At 40.3% G+C, this 20,259-nt stretch overlaps 1 protein-coding gene across 14 annotated transcripts in view; it reads left to right on the plus strand.

Moving 5' to 3' along the window:
- Nucleotides 1-8,282, plus strand: part of LOC131695733 (ensconsin-like) — a 106,318-nt gene extending 98,036 nt beyond the window's left edge. For all 14 annotated transcript variants that reach the window (XM_058984235.1, XM_058984234.1, XM_058984239.1 and 11 more), the window contains one exon: nucleotides 5,748-8,282. In XM_058984235.1, coding sequence (XP_058840218.1) covers nucleotides 5,748-5,764 — 17 coding nt within the window. In that variant the 3' untranslated portion in view covers nucleotides 5,765-8,282. The remainder of the gene's footprint in view (nucleotides 1-5,747) is intronic.
- The last annotated feature ends 11,977 nt before the right edge of the window (nucleotides 8,283-20,259 follow it).

Raw genomic sequence — 20,259 nt, forward strand, 5'->3', positions numbered from 1 at the left:
TTCGAGGAGTTATCCCACTCATGCTGCCATCTAGCGACCGAGGTCACCCTGGTGCGCTCGTGGGCTCCTCTATTTCCACGTAGCTCGAAGCACTCCTCATCTTCCCGAATGACCAGCCCGACTGGCATCTTGCTCGCTATCACGCAGGATGCATCGTGTGATACCGTGCGGTAGGCAGATATCACTCTGAGGCACATCACGCAGTAGGTGCTCTCCAGTTTCTGTAGGTAACTGGTTACCCTTAGTGCTCTTGACCATTACGGGCCGCCGTACCTGAGGATAGATACGGCAACGCCTGCCAGTAACCTGCGTCTACTGGCGCACACCTTTGAGCTGTTGGACATCATCCTCGATAGAGCCGCAACAGTAGTCGACGCTCTCTTGCATGTATAGTCGACATGGCTGCCGAAGCTCAGCTTGTCGTCTATAATGACTCCGAGAGACTTCAGACTCCGCTGTGAGGTGATCGCGACTTCTCCCACATGGATAACTGCATGTTGTGCCGACTTGCGGTTGTTGACGATAACTACCTCCGTCTTATGATGAGCGAGCTCCAGGCCTCTCGCGCTCATCCATTCCTCCACCGTGTTGATCGCGTGTTCTGCGGTTAGTTCTACCTCAGGGATTGACTCCCCGTAGACCTCCAAGGTTACGTCGTCGGCAAAGCCGACGATCTTAACCCCAGGACGGAACTTCAGTCTCAGAACCCCGTCATACATGAGGTTCCATAGCACCGGGCCTAGGATCGAGCCCTGCGGGACTCCGGCAGTAATCTAAACCTTTTTCTGACCGGCATCGGTCTCGTATAGCAGTACGCGGTTCTGGAAGTAACTTTCCAGGATCCGGTACAGACCCACCGGTAGGCTGAGCCGGTGTAACGAGAGCGCGATGGCATCCCAGCTTGCGCTGTTGAATGCGTTCTTCACGTCAAGTGTCACTAACGCACAGTATCGAATGCCTCGCCTTTTTCGTTGGATCGCTATCTCGGCAGTCTTTATCACTGAGTTGATAGCGTCCACTGTGGACTTACCCTTCCGAAAGCCAAACGGGTTGCTTGACAGGCCGTCCGCACCTTCTGCGTACGGGGTTAGCCTGTTGAGGATAATTCTCTCAAGCAATTTGCCAGTCGTGTCGATCAGACCCGGGCTTCGGCAACAGCACCAATTTCTGCCTTTTCCATCTATCGGGGAAACGGCACTCGTCAAGGCATCTCTGCATAGCTAGCCTGAACATGTTCGGGTTCGCTATGATCGCTGCCTTGAGAGCGCTGTTTGGAACTCCATCCGGCCCTGGAGCTTTGTTCATCGCTAGGGATTTAGCCACTGCGAGTAGTTCTTCATTCGTCACCGGAGCCACCATTTCAGCCGTGCCCGCATTGTCTCGTAGTGCAGACGGCCAGGGCCTTGTGGCTCGAGATGGGAAGAGTACTTCGATAATCGTCGCCAACCGGTCCGGAGACCGTTCTGGGGGTGAAGAGCCCCCTTTGGTCGTGGCCATCACGATCCTGTAGGCGTCACCCCACGGATTCGCGTTGGCACTCTAACACAGGTTGTCGAAACACGCTCTCTTGCTGCTTTTAAATACGCGACTGCTTTCTCCGCGTACACTGAGCACTCTTTGTCCCACCATGGGTTGCGGGACCGTCTTCGAGAGTTTGCGTCTGGTACGCGTTTAGTCTGAGCGTGGTGTTGAGAATCAAGTCAGCCTGGAATCCGTACTTTTCCTAGGAAGGAAGCTCTTGTATGGACTCGATTTTACCGGATATCGCGAAAACGATATCGCGAAAACGTGATTGTATTCGGTGGTTCTGAAACGTTAGTAATAGTAATTACGATTGGCAGATTGTTGCTGCCGTAAGGATCAGGGATTACCTTCCACATACAATCCAGCAACAGCGATGTCGAGCAGAGTGACAAGTCTAAGACGCTTAGGTGTGCTGGAGGAGCAGGAATCCGTGTCATTTGACCCATGTTCAAAATAGTCATATTGAAGTTGTTGCATAGCTCATAGAGTGAGGTAGATCGATAATCGTTCTGAAGGCAACCTCATGTCGTACCGTGGGACTTAAAATCACCTAAAACTAGCCTCTGTGCGGAGAGAAGTTCTGCAATATTGCGAAGCCGTCGGTGGCCGACTGAGGCTCTAGGGGGAATGTAGGTGGAAGCAATGCAAAGGTCTTTGCCTTTAATTCTAGTTTGGCAAGTGACAACTTCATTGCCTGGTGTCGAGAGGAGGTGGACTCGACTTAAAAGAATAGCACTTTTTGATCCCCAAAAGTACTCCTCCGTAAAAGTCTTCTCGATCCAAGCGAATAATATTAAAATTGTGGAAGTTGAAGTCGATTTTTGAAGTAAACAATGTTTCGCATAATGCAAACACATCGCATTTTAAACTATTTATTAAAATTTTCTGCAATTCCACTGTAGGACAGTGATCAAATCCGTGACCTCGGTCGATGAATTAGCCATCGAAGGATACAATCGCTGAAAGGATGGCCCATTTTGCACTGCATCAAGAATGGTTTTACTGCAAGGGAAAGCTCGAGATACCTTTAAGAGGGTCAGAAATATTTAAAGCTGTAAAAATATGGTCCACAATATCGGAGAAATTTATTAAGCCAGCACTGGTTTCTTTCTCTTGCTAGGATATGGGAACCCTTGGGATTTTTGATGTTCCATTAAGTGATGGGCACTGCTTTTCTGAACTCAGGTTTCTGAGACCAGGAGCTACTTGCTTCGGTTTTGCACCAATAGTTATTTTTGTAAGACCTTTTGGCCTTTACAACGAAGCTTATGAGAGGAAATGCTCGTCAGTAGACAAATTAGTATATATATTCGTAGAGACCGGTGGCGTAGCTATCTTTAGCATTTTCGCAAAATATCGGGGAACGCTTAAGTTACCCCTCGCGCTGTTTGTAAACGGGACCTGTCGGGGCTCACGTGAATTTTCCTCAAGCTTGATACTTAAGCTCGGGTTTACAACCCTTCCACAGGAATCATCCACATGATTCCCATTGCACTTCCCACAATGAATCTAATTGCTACAATGGGAGGCTGTGTCTACCAGTTTGCTAGTCATGCAGTTCATGACCCGCGGCACAAAAAAGCCATCAAGTAGACGAATCTTGTCGAGGTGGAGGTAGTTGGGTAGAACGGATCTGGCGAAGGTCACGCGATAAGAGTCTGAGTTGACATGTGCTCCCTTCCCGTCAGCTGCGACTGATGCTGAATGCAAATGTTTGCAGCTCAGTATCTTCACTGGCTGAAGCATGGGGTCTTTAAAACAGCCAACCCTATGTGTCAGCAGATCTGCCCAATTCCATCTCGAATCGGCAACGATCCCGTCACACTCAAGCCGATTCGATGGTACATATACTGTATACTTCTTCGTAAAGGCCTGTAGCTAGCAATATCATTTGGCTGCTTCAAACTATTTACCACCACCTGAAGCTTATTTGGACGAATTTTCGATATTTCTGTCACGGCTAAATATTGCTCCGTCAGAATTCTGCAATAGATTCATAAAAAAAATACGAATGGCCCGGTTGCGGATGTGAGTACAATTTCAGTCGGGGAGGCGACATCCATCTCGCTTTGAGGCAAATCATTATCAGAGAAAGTCATTTTTGCACAGGCCTATTGCTACCCCCCAAAAAGGATTTATTTTCATAACACTCAATACAACTAGTAAAAAAGTTCATAATTTCGTTTGTACACTAGCGCCTCGTGATGACAGAGTACCGAATTAACAAATTAATTTTCTGGAGCAACGAGAAGGTAGTCAGGGTCACTTGATTGAAAAAGTTTATGATATCTAATTTCAATTATACACTAGCGCCACATGGAAACAGTGAATAGAACTAAAATGAAAAATCATCCACATCTCCTTTTTTCGAACAACTTTTCTGAAGACACGAATTATGTTGGCCGTTAGGGTAATATAAACAAGTTAAAATGCACAGCTTCACACGCACACTAGTGCCACTTAGTAATAGAATTCTGATACCAATTGTTCACCTACTGAACCCGCTTGAGCTTTAGAATAATTTTTTTAATGAGTGTAGCTTTGCAGATAAGCAGAATCTCGAGATATAGCACCCTCAATTTACCCCTTTAAGGTGATGCTAAAATTTTCGATGTAATGCAATATGCAGTGTGGGTAGGGGAACATGGGGAGACTTGACCAGGTTTTCAGTTAAAACTGCATAAATCTCTAAAAAAGCCTTCAATCCCTCAAAAGTCATTCAGATATAATGCGCAAAGTTATTGCGCGTCTTCATGATTTTTTGCAGAATTTTTAATTTAATATTTGAAAAGTTACAAAAGTTTTTCTGTGATCGTTTTTTCTGGTCAAGTCTCCCCATTGCGGGGAGACTTGACCAAGGCGTGGGGAGACTTGACCAAGAGAATTTTGAAAAATCATAACAAAAAATAATGACATAAAACCTACTGTAATTATTTTTTTCCCTATTGTCGAGATCCTTAGGTAACAGTAAAAAATATAAAAGAGTTGCATTTGATAAATTTTGATTTTTTTAATGCATTTCTTTTCAAGGATTAACTGTACTGCTTGCATTGCATGTTCACACGTCACGAAATCAGCCCTACTTTTGCTAACTTTGTTTACAAATATTAAAATATAAAGACTTATGTTTGGGGTGGAATTTTTTTATGGCGTGATTAACATTAACAGTAGATACCAAAGCTTAATAAATATTAGGAATTTTGTATCTTTCTTCAGCTGATCGCCACTTGGTCAAGTCTCCCCATAAAATCTTGGTCAAGTCTCCCCAACATTAGTTATTGCGTTCAATGTCATGCAAATTCTAGTAATAACTTTTCCAATGTTCCAGTTTATGTTAAATCATTTCACTGCTCCACAAGGATTAAGATGGTATATTAGTACATTAATAGTAATTAGTAGTCGAGTAGATATTTCCATACAAAGTTTGATAAAAAATTACATCATTTAATTCAAATTTATTAATCAAGTAATATTTTCTGTAAGGAAAGGATATTTCATTCCAAACTTTTAAAATTACCTTAACGGATCGAAACAAGTATAAAAATATTTTTGAAAATAATTTAGGAATCGAATAGAAGACGCCATAGCCGAAAATAGAATTTTGCGCTTGGTCAAGTCTCCCCATGTTCCCCTATTGCAATACTTCATGAAACGATTCGAAAGTTTTGACGGGGAGTTAGTATCCGATTACAGTGACTTTAATTAGAATCGGTGATGTGACTGGATGTGAAATACTAACTAGATCCAACCAGGATTCCAGCTGGACTTACTGAACACCTACTTAGTATTAATCCGCCATATACACTTTAAATCCATATCATTGATAGTTAGGTCTATTCCACTTTTGATTTTGACGTGCGAAAATCGAAAGATTTATTTAATAAAATAATCTGTTACAACGTCCAAGTCTACGAGTGTTGTTAGCAATGAGCAGAGCATTTCAGCTCATACAGGTACCTATTCAATCGTGTGAACAGTATTTCTACCAGTGCTATTGTTTAACTTTTTTTCTGTGCTTTTTCCTGTAAATACACGACTTTCATTTGGTTTCTCCAACCCGATCTACACGGGTTCCTTTTGTATGTTCTTATCAAAACACATTCACCCGTTAAAACCAATATCACTCGAACGGGTGTGGCTTTTTGTGGTTTGCACTTCCACAGGCGATGTTTTACCGTAATCATATTTTAATACTTTACCTTCTTTCCACCCAATATTTTCAGACTTGTCGCTCTTGTAAATGAGTAAGTTTAACGCTGGACGGAAACAGGCGGCGCCCTCCCTACTCGCGCAACCTATCGTCGAGGCCGGGCAAAACTAGGCTAGGATTCATTTCTACTAACTAGAACGAGAGATCGACCGGCGGACGTGGTGTGGCAGGTGGCAGCATTTGTGCTTCTAGCCTCTGCCCGGTATGTCTACTAGCAACAGTCACAATTATTATAACAAATATTAGCTAACAAAGCAAAACAAAAAGAAAATGCGAACTCTGAGAATGTGAATAGCTTCGAAATAGGGTTTTTGGTAGGCAAGCTCATTCAAATGTTCATTGTAAGAGTTGACAAACAGCGTAGCTTGTAGATGAGAGGCAAGTTTCAAATTAACAGAAAAGCGCTCGTTGATTTTCTTCGTCGAAAGAAATATGACAAGGATTGCGCTATATATTTTTCATTACTTCTACAACGCTGCTGTCCAATTGGTAGAGCCGGTGATTGCGGTTCTGATTTGAGAGAAACTTTTGTTGAAGAGACAATATTCAATGTAAGGAAGTTTTTGTTCATTTCTAACTTTTTTCGAACATTTTGTAAAGATATGTTTTCCTCTTTATGCAGGATTTCGAATCAAATTGAATGTAACATGGTTTCAGTAAATTTAAAATATCTTTTGCGTATTTTTCCAGAAACAAAGAATAGACCTTTGCTTTTTATAATATTGTAAAGCCATTCGAATATTTTTTTTTTTAATATACGTTTAGTGAAGGAAGTCTTCCTTCCATTCGATCCAACTGAAAGGGAAGTGTTTCAACAAGTTTCCTGTATTAAAATATTGTCTGTAATAAAAAAAAACTTGTGACGCCATTGATCATTAGATTTTCTTTGCCTGGCAGGTGCTATTCTACAGAACGAGGGAGGTAGAGCTCGTTGAATAAATTCTAGTTATAGCTAAGACATCAAATCACCCAGTAGTAGAAAAGGAAAAAAAAACTATTATCGAGAACAACCTGCTATCGTCTGGCTAGCTTGTAACAAAGAACACAAACGAAAGCTTCGCATAAAACACAGATTCCTAAACTGGTTCTACACATTTTCCTCAAAATCACTGACAAACCAATATGTCACAACCAAACAATAAAGCCGATAAGCGAAACTAAGCTGAAGTAATATATTATTACATATTATATCAATGTTGATAAATTTAAAAAAACCTATCTAATTGATTGACTATTATTATAATCATTGGATCATTACAATTTACCAGCTCCTGTAACTTCCGGCTGAGTCTACCGAGTGCAGGAGAAACTAACACACCTAAATTACGCATTATGAAAGCAACGTGGGAGAGAGATAATGAAACGAAACAGAATCAAATCACTGAGTTTAGTTTGACTATAATTTAAGACATGCGAAGCAAAACACAAAGCCTGCAGTGCATTGTCGCTGTGACTTTAAAACGAGAAAATAGAAATTTTTAAAATTGAATAATAAATTCTAGTATTCTAATATGTTAAATTATGTATAAAACACAAATAAGAAAGAAAAGAAAAAACGGTAAAAAAGAACCATCATAATGTAATTTAATTAATTGATAAAACTAACACTACACCCGAAACCAACATAAAAAAATCACTTTGAGATAGCCAATAACAGCAAAAAGCAACACGACACGAACGATTAAAAAAGTCATTAAATTCAGCAAAGATCCGTTTGCCGAACTAGCAGTAACACCTCATTGTTGAGAAGCAAAACAACTATTAATCTTAAATTATGATTCATTTTGGAAGGGTATTTCACCTGATTAAAATGTGTTTTCCGTTAAGAGTATAGCAAAAGTATGAAAGTGCTATTATACACTAATCATGGTTGGCCTTGCATTAGTATCAGTTCCTTCTAGAGGTTGGTCCGATGCGATCCGCTATGGTTTGTTTTCACGCAAGCTGCTAGCACGATGCGTATTTTCCGGTTGCCTGCTGCATAATTATGCAATCAAGTGCTGCAAATTTTGACAATTCAACTGTAATCTGTGTGTGTAATTCTTTTTGTCCAGTAACAACATATAATCAGAACCGATATTTACTCCGAGACATTTTGATAAACGTAGTAACATTGAAAAAGCGTTTCAATTAAGGCGCTAAACAGAAAATAAGTCCGATTCCGAACCTCAGATTGTTCACGTAAATTATCCATTCTGCTCGTCGTGCGATGTATGTATAGAGAAAAAGCGTTGGCTAAGATGCAGAGAGATCGTAGAACACAGGTCAAATGAAGAGCTTTGGGGAAAACATGTACGAGTTTTGAAAAAGGTAATGGAAGCTTATTTACCCATCAACAATTACAACAAAAACGGATAAATACACACAGTGATTGGTGAATGATGGTTTTGATGAGAGATACCTAGATGATAGTAGAAATGACTAATGAGAGAATAAAAACAAAGATGAGGATGTGAGCGGAAAAAAGAAGATTGATAATTCTATTAATGCTTGTAATAAATGCTTTATATATAAAATATATAAAACCAATAAAAATATTTAAACATAATTGTTTTGTGTGACATTTAATCCGAAATTTACTTACATACGGGTGCAAAATCGATTAACAGTAGGGCTTTTGCACGGAAGCCCCTGATCGTGTTGTATGTATGAAGGATTATTTCTCTCTCTCGCTCTATCTCTGACACACACACTTTCTCTCTCTCATGCACACTTTCTCTCTCTCACACACACACTAGCCTAACTGGCCTATCAGGATTGACGTCAATAACACCGTGATTACGGCATACTGGCCATGGCGAACGTAAACGGATAGGACACGGATCACTAATTAGACGGCGACTTTAGGCTTACAGGCGTGCTGTTCTACTCCCTGAGTAAGGAAGGATGACACCGACTTGAAACGGCGACTGGGCTAACAGCACGGCGGCCACCGTCCCGTCAAAACGTTGGCAGGTCTCCGGGTACATTCAAAACTCGTCACCATTTAGTTGGTACTAAGTTCGGATAGACCATTCCCGATTTTACGCCGATCCGTCTCTGAACACTACTCTCCGTGAAGGTTAGTGTCAAACCTAGCATGAACTCCCTGCTCGCATAGATAACCATGGGACCACAAGAGGCGACTGTATACAACGAATGGAGATAGCGGCCCGGAGTTGGGATCCATCAGCATGGATACATAAAAAAACCTAATGATATTGGAGAGGCAAGTAGAGCCAAGGAAAACGCGATTGCGTTTGCAAGGAGCGGCAAGAGATCACCATCGGTAGCCATAAGGAGTACGTGCAGCGGCTTGGTACAGAGTGACCAACGAGGAAACCAATGTGCACACCAAGGTGAAGCAGCTAGTGAGTAAATAGTATTAAATCGGTCCTAACAGCTGCTGACGGCGAGCAGAAAGCGCTCTTGATGAGAGCTGAATCAGTCGAATTTCTGATGGAAGCCGCAGAATACGCGACGGCAGAAACTGAAATAACACCAAAGAGTTCACCGCAATATTCGCTCGGAGAAAAGAGTGAGGGACACGTCAGGTGAGCAAGAGGACCCGAAAACGCAGAGCTGGAGCTCACCAGCGACTAGAGGAACGATAGGAAAGACCGTGGCTGTTGCGTCGTGGGAAGCCAGCAGAGGAAGCGGCAACAAAAGGAAGAAAAGAAGAATGAACAGGAGAAGAAAGAGAAGCGATCGATAAGATGTTCTACGCCGCTCTTCTCAAGAAAGTGATAGAGGACCCAGAGCTGAGGACCCAGAGGTGACTCAGAAAGGCGAGATGACCTTCGAGCTGAAGAAGGATTCTTTCTTCAGAAGCTTCAACTACCGCGAACTCGTTGCTAAATCCTTGGGCAGCGAAGCGAGCGTAAGAGCCCTGCCGCAGGAAGCCGTAGTTGAGATATCGACCGTAGAAAAACTGAGGGGTGCACTGATCGAGCAGTGCAAGCTAGATGTACCGTCCACTATCAGGATTTAAAAATCGCTTGGACGCACTCAACCGGCAGCAATTCAACTGCCGGTGCCAACAAACTGGCTGATAACAGTTGGATGACCAGAGCGCTCGCTGAGAGTCGCTCCGCGAGCTACCAAGCAGATGGAGCGATGCTTCAGGAGCTTGGACTTCCGACATCAAACGAGGAACAGCAAGGGCCCGGAACGGCCTGCACTGTATAAAAAATGCGCTGGAAAGGCATACTTTACTAGAGACTTCACTAAGCAACGAAAGTGCATCATCTGCAAACTGCAGGATGGAATCGACCAAACGACACGGCTTCAACCGGCCTACGTGCAAAAAGACGAAGGCAGGCCAAAAACGATGGAGATAACCCAACATAATCTCAATCGTTGCGACACAGCACAGCAACTGTTGTAGCAGTCGATAATAGAAATGAAGTGCGTCTTTGCTATTATTGCAGAACCGTATCCTGTTCCTCCCAATAACGGTGACTGGGTGGTGGATAGTGCAGGGATGGCGGTAATCCAAATAAGGGGGCCTATTCTCACAGCACGTCACTTAGTGACTAGAAGAAAATTTCCTTCTAGTCACCAAGTGACGTGACTGTGAGAATAGGGTCCAAGGTTATATGTTTCGGCTATGCAGTCTGCGGTTTACAAAAACACTATTTTGTCTTCATCCGACGCTTCGGTCCGTTTTGGACCTTTTTCAAGGATTCAATAATGTGTGTTCTGTGGTCCGATTTCTTGTTTTGCACCAAGCGATTATCGTTTGTCTACACAATCATACGATCAGTCATGTTTCCGGTACACAAGAAAGGTGACAAAAGCAACATCGAGAACTACCGGGGAATCACTTCGCTGAGAGTCGAGTCAAAAATTTTCGAATCGCTTATCAACGAGGTGCTGTTCTCTGCTAGTAAACATTACATAAGCACTTGTCAGCACGGATTCTTTCCCGGTCGATCGGTGGAGACGAGCCTGGTCTCCTTCACATCCTTTTGTACGGAAAAAAATGTTCAAACAACTGCAGGTGGACACGATCTACACAGATTTTAAAGCTGCTTTCGACACTGTTAACCATGAGATACTGCTAACGAAGCTTGATAAACTTGGATGCACTGCCCGATTCTGCCGTTGGCTTCGATCATACCTTGTTCACCGTAAAGTCGTTTTTCAAATTGGTGACAATGAAACTGAGTCCTTTTCAAACCATTCTGGAGTTCCTCAAGGTAGTACGCTTGGTCCGCTACTGTTTTCACTGTTCGTGAATGGTGTGATTTTCGTCTTAATGCGTGGACGGAAACTGTTCTTCGCCGACGACTTGAAAATATTTCTAATTATAAGGAAAGAAGCCGATTGCCGTGAGCTACAGTATCTCGTTGACACCGTTTATAGTTGGTGTAAAAGAAACACGATGGTTCTTAGTGTTGCTAAATGCTTTGTTACCAGCTTTCATCGAACGAGGAACATGTTTACTTTCAACTACAACATCGCTGGCACTCAGCTGCAACGCGTTGATCATGTAAATGATTTGGGCGTCATCCTTGATGAAAGGCTAACGTACACCCATCACTTCTCAGCGATCATTGACAAAGCTAATCGTCTACTAGGTTTTATGTTCAAAATATCCAACGAATTCCGGGACCCTTTGTGCTTCAAAGCGTTGTATTGTTCACTGGTGCGCTCACAGTTGGAATTCGCAAACGTCGTCTGGTGCCCCGTACCATGCAACTTGGAGCCAAAGAATTAAAGCCGTCCAGCGCAGATTCATAAGATATGCGTTACGTCAATTGCCTTGGAATGATCCGCTGAACATGCCACCATACGAAGACCGTTGTCGATTACTAGGACTGCACACTTTAGAAGATCGTAGACACACGTCGCAAGCTACCTTCGTATCTAAGCTTCTTCTCGCCGAATATGATGCTCCCGAGCTCCTATCACAAATTAACTTCTACGCACCAACCCGTGTTCTTCGTCCTCGAACACTGCTGCAGACTGAAATGCGTAACACTAACTACGCTGCCAACAGCCCGATACTAGCAATGGTCCGTCGCTTCAACGATTTTACCGACATCTTCGACTTCGTCATTAGTTCTGCACAGTTTCGAAATCGTTTGTTATCACTTTAGGTTAATTATTTGTAATTTAGTTCATTAAGACTCATTGTCAGATGGACGTAAATTGTTAGATACATAAATACATACATAAATACATTATTTGTTGCAATAAAACCTGAGTAAACGCATATATTGGAGCGGGATCATAAGACTGTCTTATGAAATACATAAGTTGGACTTCCATGGATTGCATGAATAAAAATAAATGAATTCATTAGCCTGCTTATGACATTCTAAAGTTTTCAATGGAATCGTTATAAGGCTGCTTCATATGCCGAGACTCATAAAATCCTTGAGTGATTTATCCTCGGTGTATACACATACTAACACTTTTTTTTCATACGCACATATAACATTTTTAATAAAATAATGGAGAGAAAATTAATTAAGAAAGATGTCGATCTAACCCGTATGGGGCGTCGGTTTTATCCACAGTGCTTGGAAGTTGTCACTTTTTTCCAAATTTTTACAACCAATAACTAACCTTTTTTGAAGCGAAGAAAAGAAGCTCATTGTGAGCTGATGAGAACTAATGAAATCGAAACATTTGGTTTGGCTTGGCAGGCCAATGCAAGATGCACTATGCTATATTTCTCCTTCTTGGAGAACAATTTTGATAAAATCTTTTTTTTTTTTCTCCATTAACCTTCCCTAGGTGTTAACTTTTTGTTACGAATAAGGTGTTAGCGGGTCATATTGACCCCGATTTCGAACTTAGTTTTAAGGCACATTTTCAGCCAAATCTACATGAACTTGTACCCAAATTGTTTGTTGAAGTTTCAATTTTCAGTTTCTGGTGAATATTACTGTTTTTGACTAGGTTGGCCAGTGGGAATCGGTGCCGAATGGGGTCATGTTTGACATAAAAAGATGTATGCAGAACCGTCATCATAAATCACCGGTTTATTGACAGAATACTAATAATAAATGCAAACAAAACAAAAATGAGAATGTATATATTAAATTTGTACATGATACGACCGATCTGGGATGTTCCGGATTACAATTCCGATGCCGATTCCGGCAGTATAATAGTATTTCATATACTATTCAACAAGCGACAAAGTGATCAATCATTGAAACTGATCCCAAAGTTTTGTAATATTCTTGAAAACTTACATAAAATCCTATCTAAAATGATAGTGATACTCTGATTCAAATACTTACTCTGGATTCTACGTGAAAATTATTCGGAAGATCCGGAACATCCGTAAAACTGGCTAATTCATAAATCTAGTCCTAGAACTCAAAAGTTTTTTCGAAAATATTGGCATCAATTCGTTGTTATTACTCGAAAATCGACCCTATTGGCCACATAATAACTCTCCGGAGATCTGGAACATCCGTGAAACTTTGCCCTAGAGATCTGAGATATTTTCGAAGACATATAAGGGTATATCATTGGCATAAATTCGTTCTTGTGACTGCGACAGGAACCCTTTGATCTATCGGATGATCCGGCGTAGAATGCCAGTTTACAAATTTGGTTCCCAGACATGGTAGCTTTCGCAAAGTACTTTTCAAGGTTTTGTGGAATTCATTCATTTTTGTGCTTGGGACATGAACTCGTATTGACTCGTCCTTCAATAACAGTTTGGGAGTATCAGTCTGGCAGCACAGGTCACGTTGCATCTGCGTGCAATCAAGAGTAAATTTTCGAAAGGTTCGTTTTATTATTGTAAACAAAGATTCAACTATCAATACAAGGAAACTAATAACACTTCCAGGTAGACTAACACCACAATAATGAGGAGAAACGATTCGTCGTCAAGATGGTGATGTTAGTTTGCGCGGAAGTGGCATGTTTCGAAATGTTTACTTATTTTACAGTTCGTTTTTATGCGATGCCGTAAAAATAAAAAATTGCGTTCGAATTGTTGTTTGCGACAGAAGATTCGTGTTTTTGAAGAAAAAATCCTAGCGATGTAAAACTAGGAAAGATGGATTCTGTGTTTACAGAAAGAGTCACGTACATAGTGATGGGGACCTTCAAGCGTACTGAGATTCCCTCTACAGAAAAAATCAGAAATTGTAAACAAACCAACATTTGTGCTTGAAAAACAGGAAGTATATATCTGTAACAAGTTATCATCAATTGCAAAGAGAATTCTAGAAATATTTTACTAAAAAACTGCGAAGTTTCAGAACCAATTTCAAATATTGAGCAGGCTGTTCCTATTTTTTTAGATGAACACTATGATACCAATTGGGTTCTTGTGTCACCACAAGCACAAATAGGCACATTGAGACTCCTACAAATACAACTACAAATACTTACAAAGCTTATCAATTGTCCAGCTTTACGGATATGCTGGATGTTCCAGGAAGATACGACACAGCCAATGCGGTACAAAGTCAAGTCTTACTCTAATACTTCAAAAAAACTGCAGAGAAAATTTTCAAGAATGCTGATAAAAGTGCTTTCTAAATAATCACAGAGCTATAGGTCCCAGTACATATATGCATTGGTCCGAGCTCCAGCACCAAGCATATGATCTGACCCGTTTTACGGATATTCCGGAAAGTTTCCACGAAACTAACAGGGTCTTTGTTCCGGTCACAAATACGATTTCTTTGCAATAATAATTATGAAAGAAAAACTTTTGGGAAAACCATAGACTTCGAAAGTCGATTCCGGATCTTCCGAAAGGTTACTATGTTACCAATAGGGTCCCTATCTTAGTCACAAGTACAAATTTCTGCGAATGATATGCACTGAAATGTTCATTCACGAACCAAACCGAGGATTTGTAAATCGAATTAGTTCTTAAAAATTGTTCGCTATTAGGATTTGGTTGGTAAAAAATATATTCGTTATTTGGGATTTAGTTCGTAAAAAAAATTCGCTTCACCTTCCTTGCAAAATCCGTTTCGTCAAAGCAGTTCACAAAATTTCAATAATTATTATGTATGAGTATTTTTGGAACGGGCTTGACGAGTAGATGATGGAAATGGATGTTTGGAACCATTTTGAAATCCAATATGGCGACTTCCGGTTGAGCAATATTCTTGTTAATCCTGACAATATGTTCCAAACATCCATTTTCATCATGTACTCGTCAACGCCGTTCCGAAAATACCCATATTGCTGAGGTTATAGAGAATTCATCTATACCGGAAGCCGCCATCTTGAATTTCAAAATGACATACGACATACATTCCGAAAGTACCCAACTTTTATTAGTAATTGTTAGCTAAAAATAAATCAAACTGTTTACGACTTCATACTGCACTGTACGTACACAAACTTTTTTTTACGAAACTGGTTCGTAAACAAAGATTTCGTTATTTCGAATTTAGTTCGTATAAACAGTTACGTAAAACAGAGTTCGTAAATGGAGGTTTCAGTGTACCCTTATATGTTTTCGAAAATACCTCAGAGCTCTAGGACAAGGTTCGTGGAGAACATGTGTAGGTCATAAATACGAACTCATTCAAATGAGAACTCGAGAAACACTAAAAACAAAACACCTAAGACCTAAGTTTCTAAGACCAATTTTATGAATGGACCGGTTCAGCAAATGTTCCGGATCTTCTGGATGGTCACTATGTGAACAATAGTCAATTTTTCACTCGGAACTACGAATTTATGCCAATGCAATGTGAACAAATGTTTTCGAAAAAACTTCAGAATTCTAGATTCATAAATTAGCCAGTTTTACGGATGTTCCAGATCTTCCGAATAATTTTCACGTATAATCCAGAGTAAGTATTTGAATCAGAGTATCACTATCATTTTAGATAGGATTTTATATAAGTTTTCAAGAATATTACAGAACTTTGGGATCAGTTTCAATGATTGATCACTTTGTCGCTTGTTCAATAGTATATGAAATACTATTATACTGCCGAAATCGGCATCGGAATTGTAATCCGGAACATTCCAGGTCGGTCGTATCATGTACAAATTTAATATATACTTTCTCATTTTTGTTTTATTTGCATTTATTATTAGTATTCTGTCAATAAACCGGTGATTTATGATGACGGTTCTGCATACATCTTTTTATGCCAAACATGACCCCATTCGGCACCGATTCCCACTGGCCAACCGGGTCAAAAACAGTAATATTCATCAGAAACTGAAAATTGAAACTTCAACAAACAAAGTTCGAAATCGGGGTCAATATGACCCGCTAACACCTTATTCGTAACTTTTTTTGTACAACACTTCAGGAATGCCCGACAATTTTGAACTCAACTGAAAATCGTTGCGCTCCATGAAAGAGGAAAAGTCACGAAATTCCAAACTGCTAGGTGCAAAACTAAAAAAGTTAGCGCAATTTGAAAGTTCATTTTGGGTCATATTGACCCCAACACCTAGGGAAGGTTAAGGAGAAAATTGTTTAAAGCCATCATTGCGCGAGAAGAGCACAAAAACTAAATTAGTTATGGAATTTGCGTTTTGACTTCGTATCATCAGAATCCGACACTAACTTAGTTTAAGGAGGTTATAGGTTTTGTGCTCTTTACGCGCAAAGATGGTTTTAAACAATGGAGAAAAAATAGTTTTTACCAAAATTGTTCTCCTCTAAGGAAATATATAGCGTAGTGGAAAGAAAAGCGTTTATGTAAAGTTTTACAAAACTTGCTCTGCTTTCTCTTCTTGTATTTCCAGCTGCTGCATTTATAGACTAATATTACATCATAAAATAATAGCATCCTGAAATATATTATTAATTTAAATTGTGTTCCTAAATCACCAGATATGTCCTCAGATATTGATACCATAAATCCGATACAAAAATGACTTCCAGCTACGGAAAACAGTATCGGTACATTGGGTATTTGAAAAGAACACAAATTTTATATCAAACCGGATTCATCACGTAGTGACAAACCCTACTAAATTGAAACGAATCATTTTCATCTCAACTCATCCTGCCCACGTCTCGTCGGTGAATCATAAATCTGACAAACTCATTTCACTCACCGTTCTCATCGCTCGCAAAATCGGGAGCCAGGGATGCCAAGTGTTTTTTCAGATCTGTAATATTTTTTTAAAAAGTCTGGAATTGTCTGGATGGTTAATTTTTTGAGGAAGTTCCATCTATGAGCTGTATTTGGACATTTTTTTTTGGTTGTCAAACAAATATGTCCCGACTTACTGAAAATTCTGTAGTTGCGCCCATTCGGAATTCATATGCTTAATTTTCAGCATAGAGAATCCGTGAAATAGATTAAATTTGAATTTCTGAGGTATCAGCATTTTGGATTGCCGGAACTTCCAACTGATAAAAATTCGGAAAATTTTGTTAACTTTCAGCGAATACATTTTGATATGTGGTGTTTGCAGCCATTGTTAAATAGTGGTTTAAAAATCAACGAAGCCTTCTTGTATTTCATTTTGTTATTTTTCATATTGTCTGGATAAGTCTGGACAAAATCTCTGATATCTGGATCAGACAAAAAGTAAATCTGGATGTCTGAAAGACTCCTAAAAATCTGGAAGAATCCAGATAAATCTGGAAGGTTGGCATCCCTGTCGGGAGCGACGAGTGTCCTTCTCTCTTTAATAGTGCTTCGCTCTTTTTTACGAATTTACGATTTCACCCGTTCGTTTTTCAATTCAAATCAGCGGCATACGGCAAAAGCTTTCCAGTTTCCCATCATCGCCGCACACCAACCATCAGGCAGCCACCACACCACCCAACAAACAGCAACGGCTCTACTGGTGCTGAGTGTTGGTTTGCTTCTCGCTCAGTTTTAGTTCTTCTAGTGCCGTGCTCGTGATTAGTCGCAAAAGTGTAAGTGCTCTTCTCCCTTTCCTTAGTGGTTGCTGTAAAACAAGAGTGTTATCCTTGTAGTGTCAATCCGAAAAAAACACGATACAACGAACTCCAAATTAAGACATTCTTCGACCTCTTCGACGGATTCAGACGGGCAACCCTCTTTTTGGTTCTTATCTGTTTTTGATCAATCATTTGGATATTTTCCTTTCCAACCGCTTCAATATATCATTTTTTTTGGTTGACACAAGTCACTGCTAGAAAGGGTGGCCTGTCTCTATCTGTTGAGGTATTGTGACACCCGTGGATTAATTATTGTAATAATCTCTTTCTCCTCTATGCCATTTTCCGTGAAGTGTTCCGTTTCAATACCCTTTTTTACCTTCCGGAATTTGATTATAAGAAACGAAATCGTTCGCCACTGAGCAGTAAATAAAAACCGCGAAGCAACCGCACAGCAGCTATATCTATCCGCCTCCCGTCATCGACTGTCAACAAGCAGTAGCAACAAAAATAACAATAACAACATGTCGACCAACCGTGCTCCAAAATCCGGATTTGCCGCCGAGGCTCAGAGAAAGGTAAGCTTCCCGCGTCCCGCGGTGGGTGATATCATATTTTGTTCGAAATTCCGGCACCTTGAATGGGGAAGGTGGAGCAAAATGGGACGGACCGATAAGTTTTGTGGGAAAGATATTTTTCACTGATTTGCCAAGCTCGTATTATAATCTCGATTCTCGACGTTTATTATGGAAACATGTTTTTCCCTTCATCGTATTCAGAGTTTACAATTTTCGCATTCATGAACAGAATAAGGCGATATTTCACCTACTTCGACCAGCAATAAAAAAGCAAACATACGATGTAACATTGTTAGCTCTCCAACTTTTCTCGACAAGGCAGCATTGGATCTTATCTTTTCGCGGTATAATATGAGATAATATTTTCGCGCCTAATGTAAAACTGCCGAATAACTAATGGTTTCGCAAAAAATCACAAAAATGAGTAGATACAGATCCTTAGAATGTAAATACTTCAATAATGTGAGGAAATAAATTCTATATTGTAATATATTAATGGTTTTTCTTGAACTTAATTTATCACGAGGTTCGAGGCTACGAAATTATCACGCTTCCACACTGCATTGTCAGCAAATTCTCGCAATTTCTTGAAAGATGAAAAGTTGGGTCCGTGCCTACTAAGGATGAAAAAGCTGTGCGATAAACTGCTTGTCGTGAGAATGAGCGAATATTTTAACCTCTGATCGTATTGAAATGTTATACAACCTGTCTGAAAATCGACATCCTAATTCCGGTTCGAAGGGCCGATTGCCATACCATTCGACTCAGTTCGTCGAGATAGGAAAATGTATGTGTGTATGTGTCAAACAAAGTCACAATTTTCACTGCGATGGCCGAACCGATTTGCGCAAGCAGGTGTATAATGATCCCGTAGACTGTTACTGACTTTTTCCGAAGTTTCCATTAAGGACATGCTCAACAGAGTCACAAGGTGGCAGCTAAAATGGCTGCCGTCGTTTCTGCTTCTTCTTTTTATTTCATCGTCAAAATCAAAACATTGCATTGGCGCGCAAGACAAAATCGTTTGTAACTTAAATGTCTTATCTCAGATTGCTTAGAAATTGTATCACTGTATGTAAGCATGTTAGCACATGCAGATGAAAAGATTTTCTTTAAGGGATTTTGATTCGTTTGGAAAATTTGTACTATTTTATTTTTCCAAACAAATCAAACACGTGGTACAAAAATCAGTCAGCTGATTGCTGAACGATACGCTTGTGTGCGTGCCATCTCCTATCGGTATAGGACGTTCTAGCCACACACAGATGCTAAACGTAACCCGAACATATCCGAGCATAACCGAACCTTTGTTGTGATTTTGGCATCGCTTCACCTTAAATGGGTCTGAATGCGCAACAAAATAACCTTTGAAGGTATGATAGGTTTATCTTAAAGCACTTCGCTAGCGTTCGTAGAACAACTGGGAATTTCATAAAATTTCTTTAAAGATGTTCTCATACCTTGAAATTAGTTGTACTTCACTGAGTATTGTGCATTTTTAACTTGTTTAATTTTGATTGTCTATCGATCTACCATGTCATGTCTTCAGCCAAGTTGTTCATCATGTCAACCATGTGGACAACATTCATTTTGATTTTAAACTTTGTCAGTTCGTGGCACTAGTGTATAGAACACTATCTAGTGAAAATTTAAAGCGGTGTTCGAACATATTGAGCACCGAATACTTTTAAAGAAATTGTAAAGGTGCCTAATAAAATGTTGAATGGCCGGAATCTTATGTGGTACTTGCGTTTCTTCTCAGTTTACAAACAAATCTGGGGCCCTATTGTCACAGTCACGTAACCTAGTGACTAGAAGGAAATATTCTTCTAGTCACTGGGTGACGTGACTGTGACAATAGGGCTCCTCGTGTCACACAGGGCAGCAACATTGAGCCACTTCTGTTTGTACTGTTCTTCAAAGATACTACTTTACGACATGGTTCTGGATGCAAAATGGTTTACGCTGATGACTTGAAGTTGTACCGTGTAGCCCTTAATATCGATGCGTTCGTCTTCAAGAGCTTGTCAATACATTTGTTAGGTGCTGTCGTATAAATTGGCTCATTGTTAACATTACTAAATTATCGCTGTTGTGCTACCTAATGACAAACGTAATGTAATATTCATTGTACGGTTCAGATA

This window comes from Topomyia yanbarensis, unplaced genomic scaffold (assembly GCF_030247195.1).
Source record: "Topomyia yanbarensis strain Yona2022 unplaced genomic scaffold, ASM3024719v1 HiC_scaffold_50, whole genome shotgun sequence".
NCBI classification, from domain to species: Eukaryota; Metazoa; Arthropoda; class Insecta; order Diptera; family Culicidae; genus Topomyia; species Topomyia yanbarensis.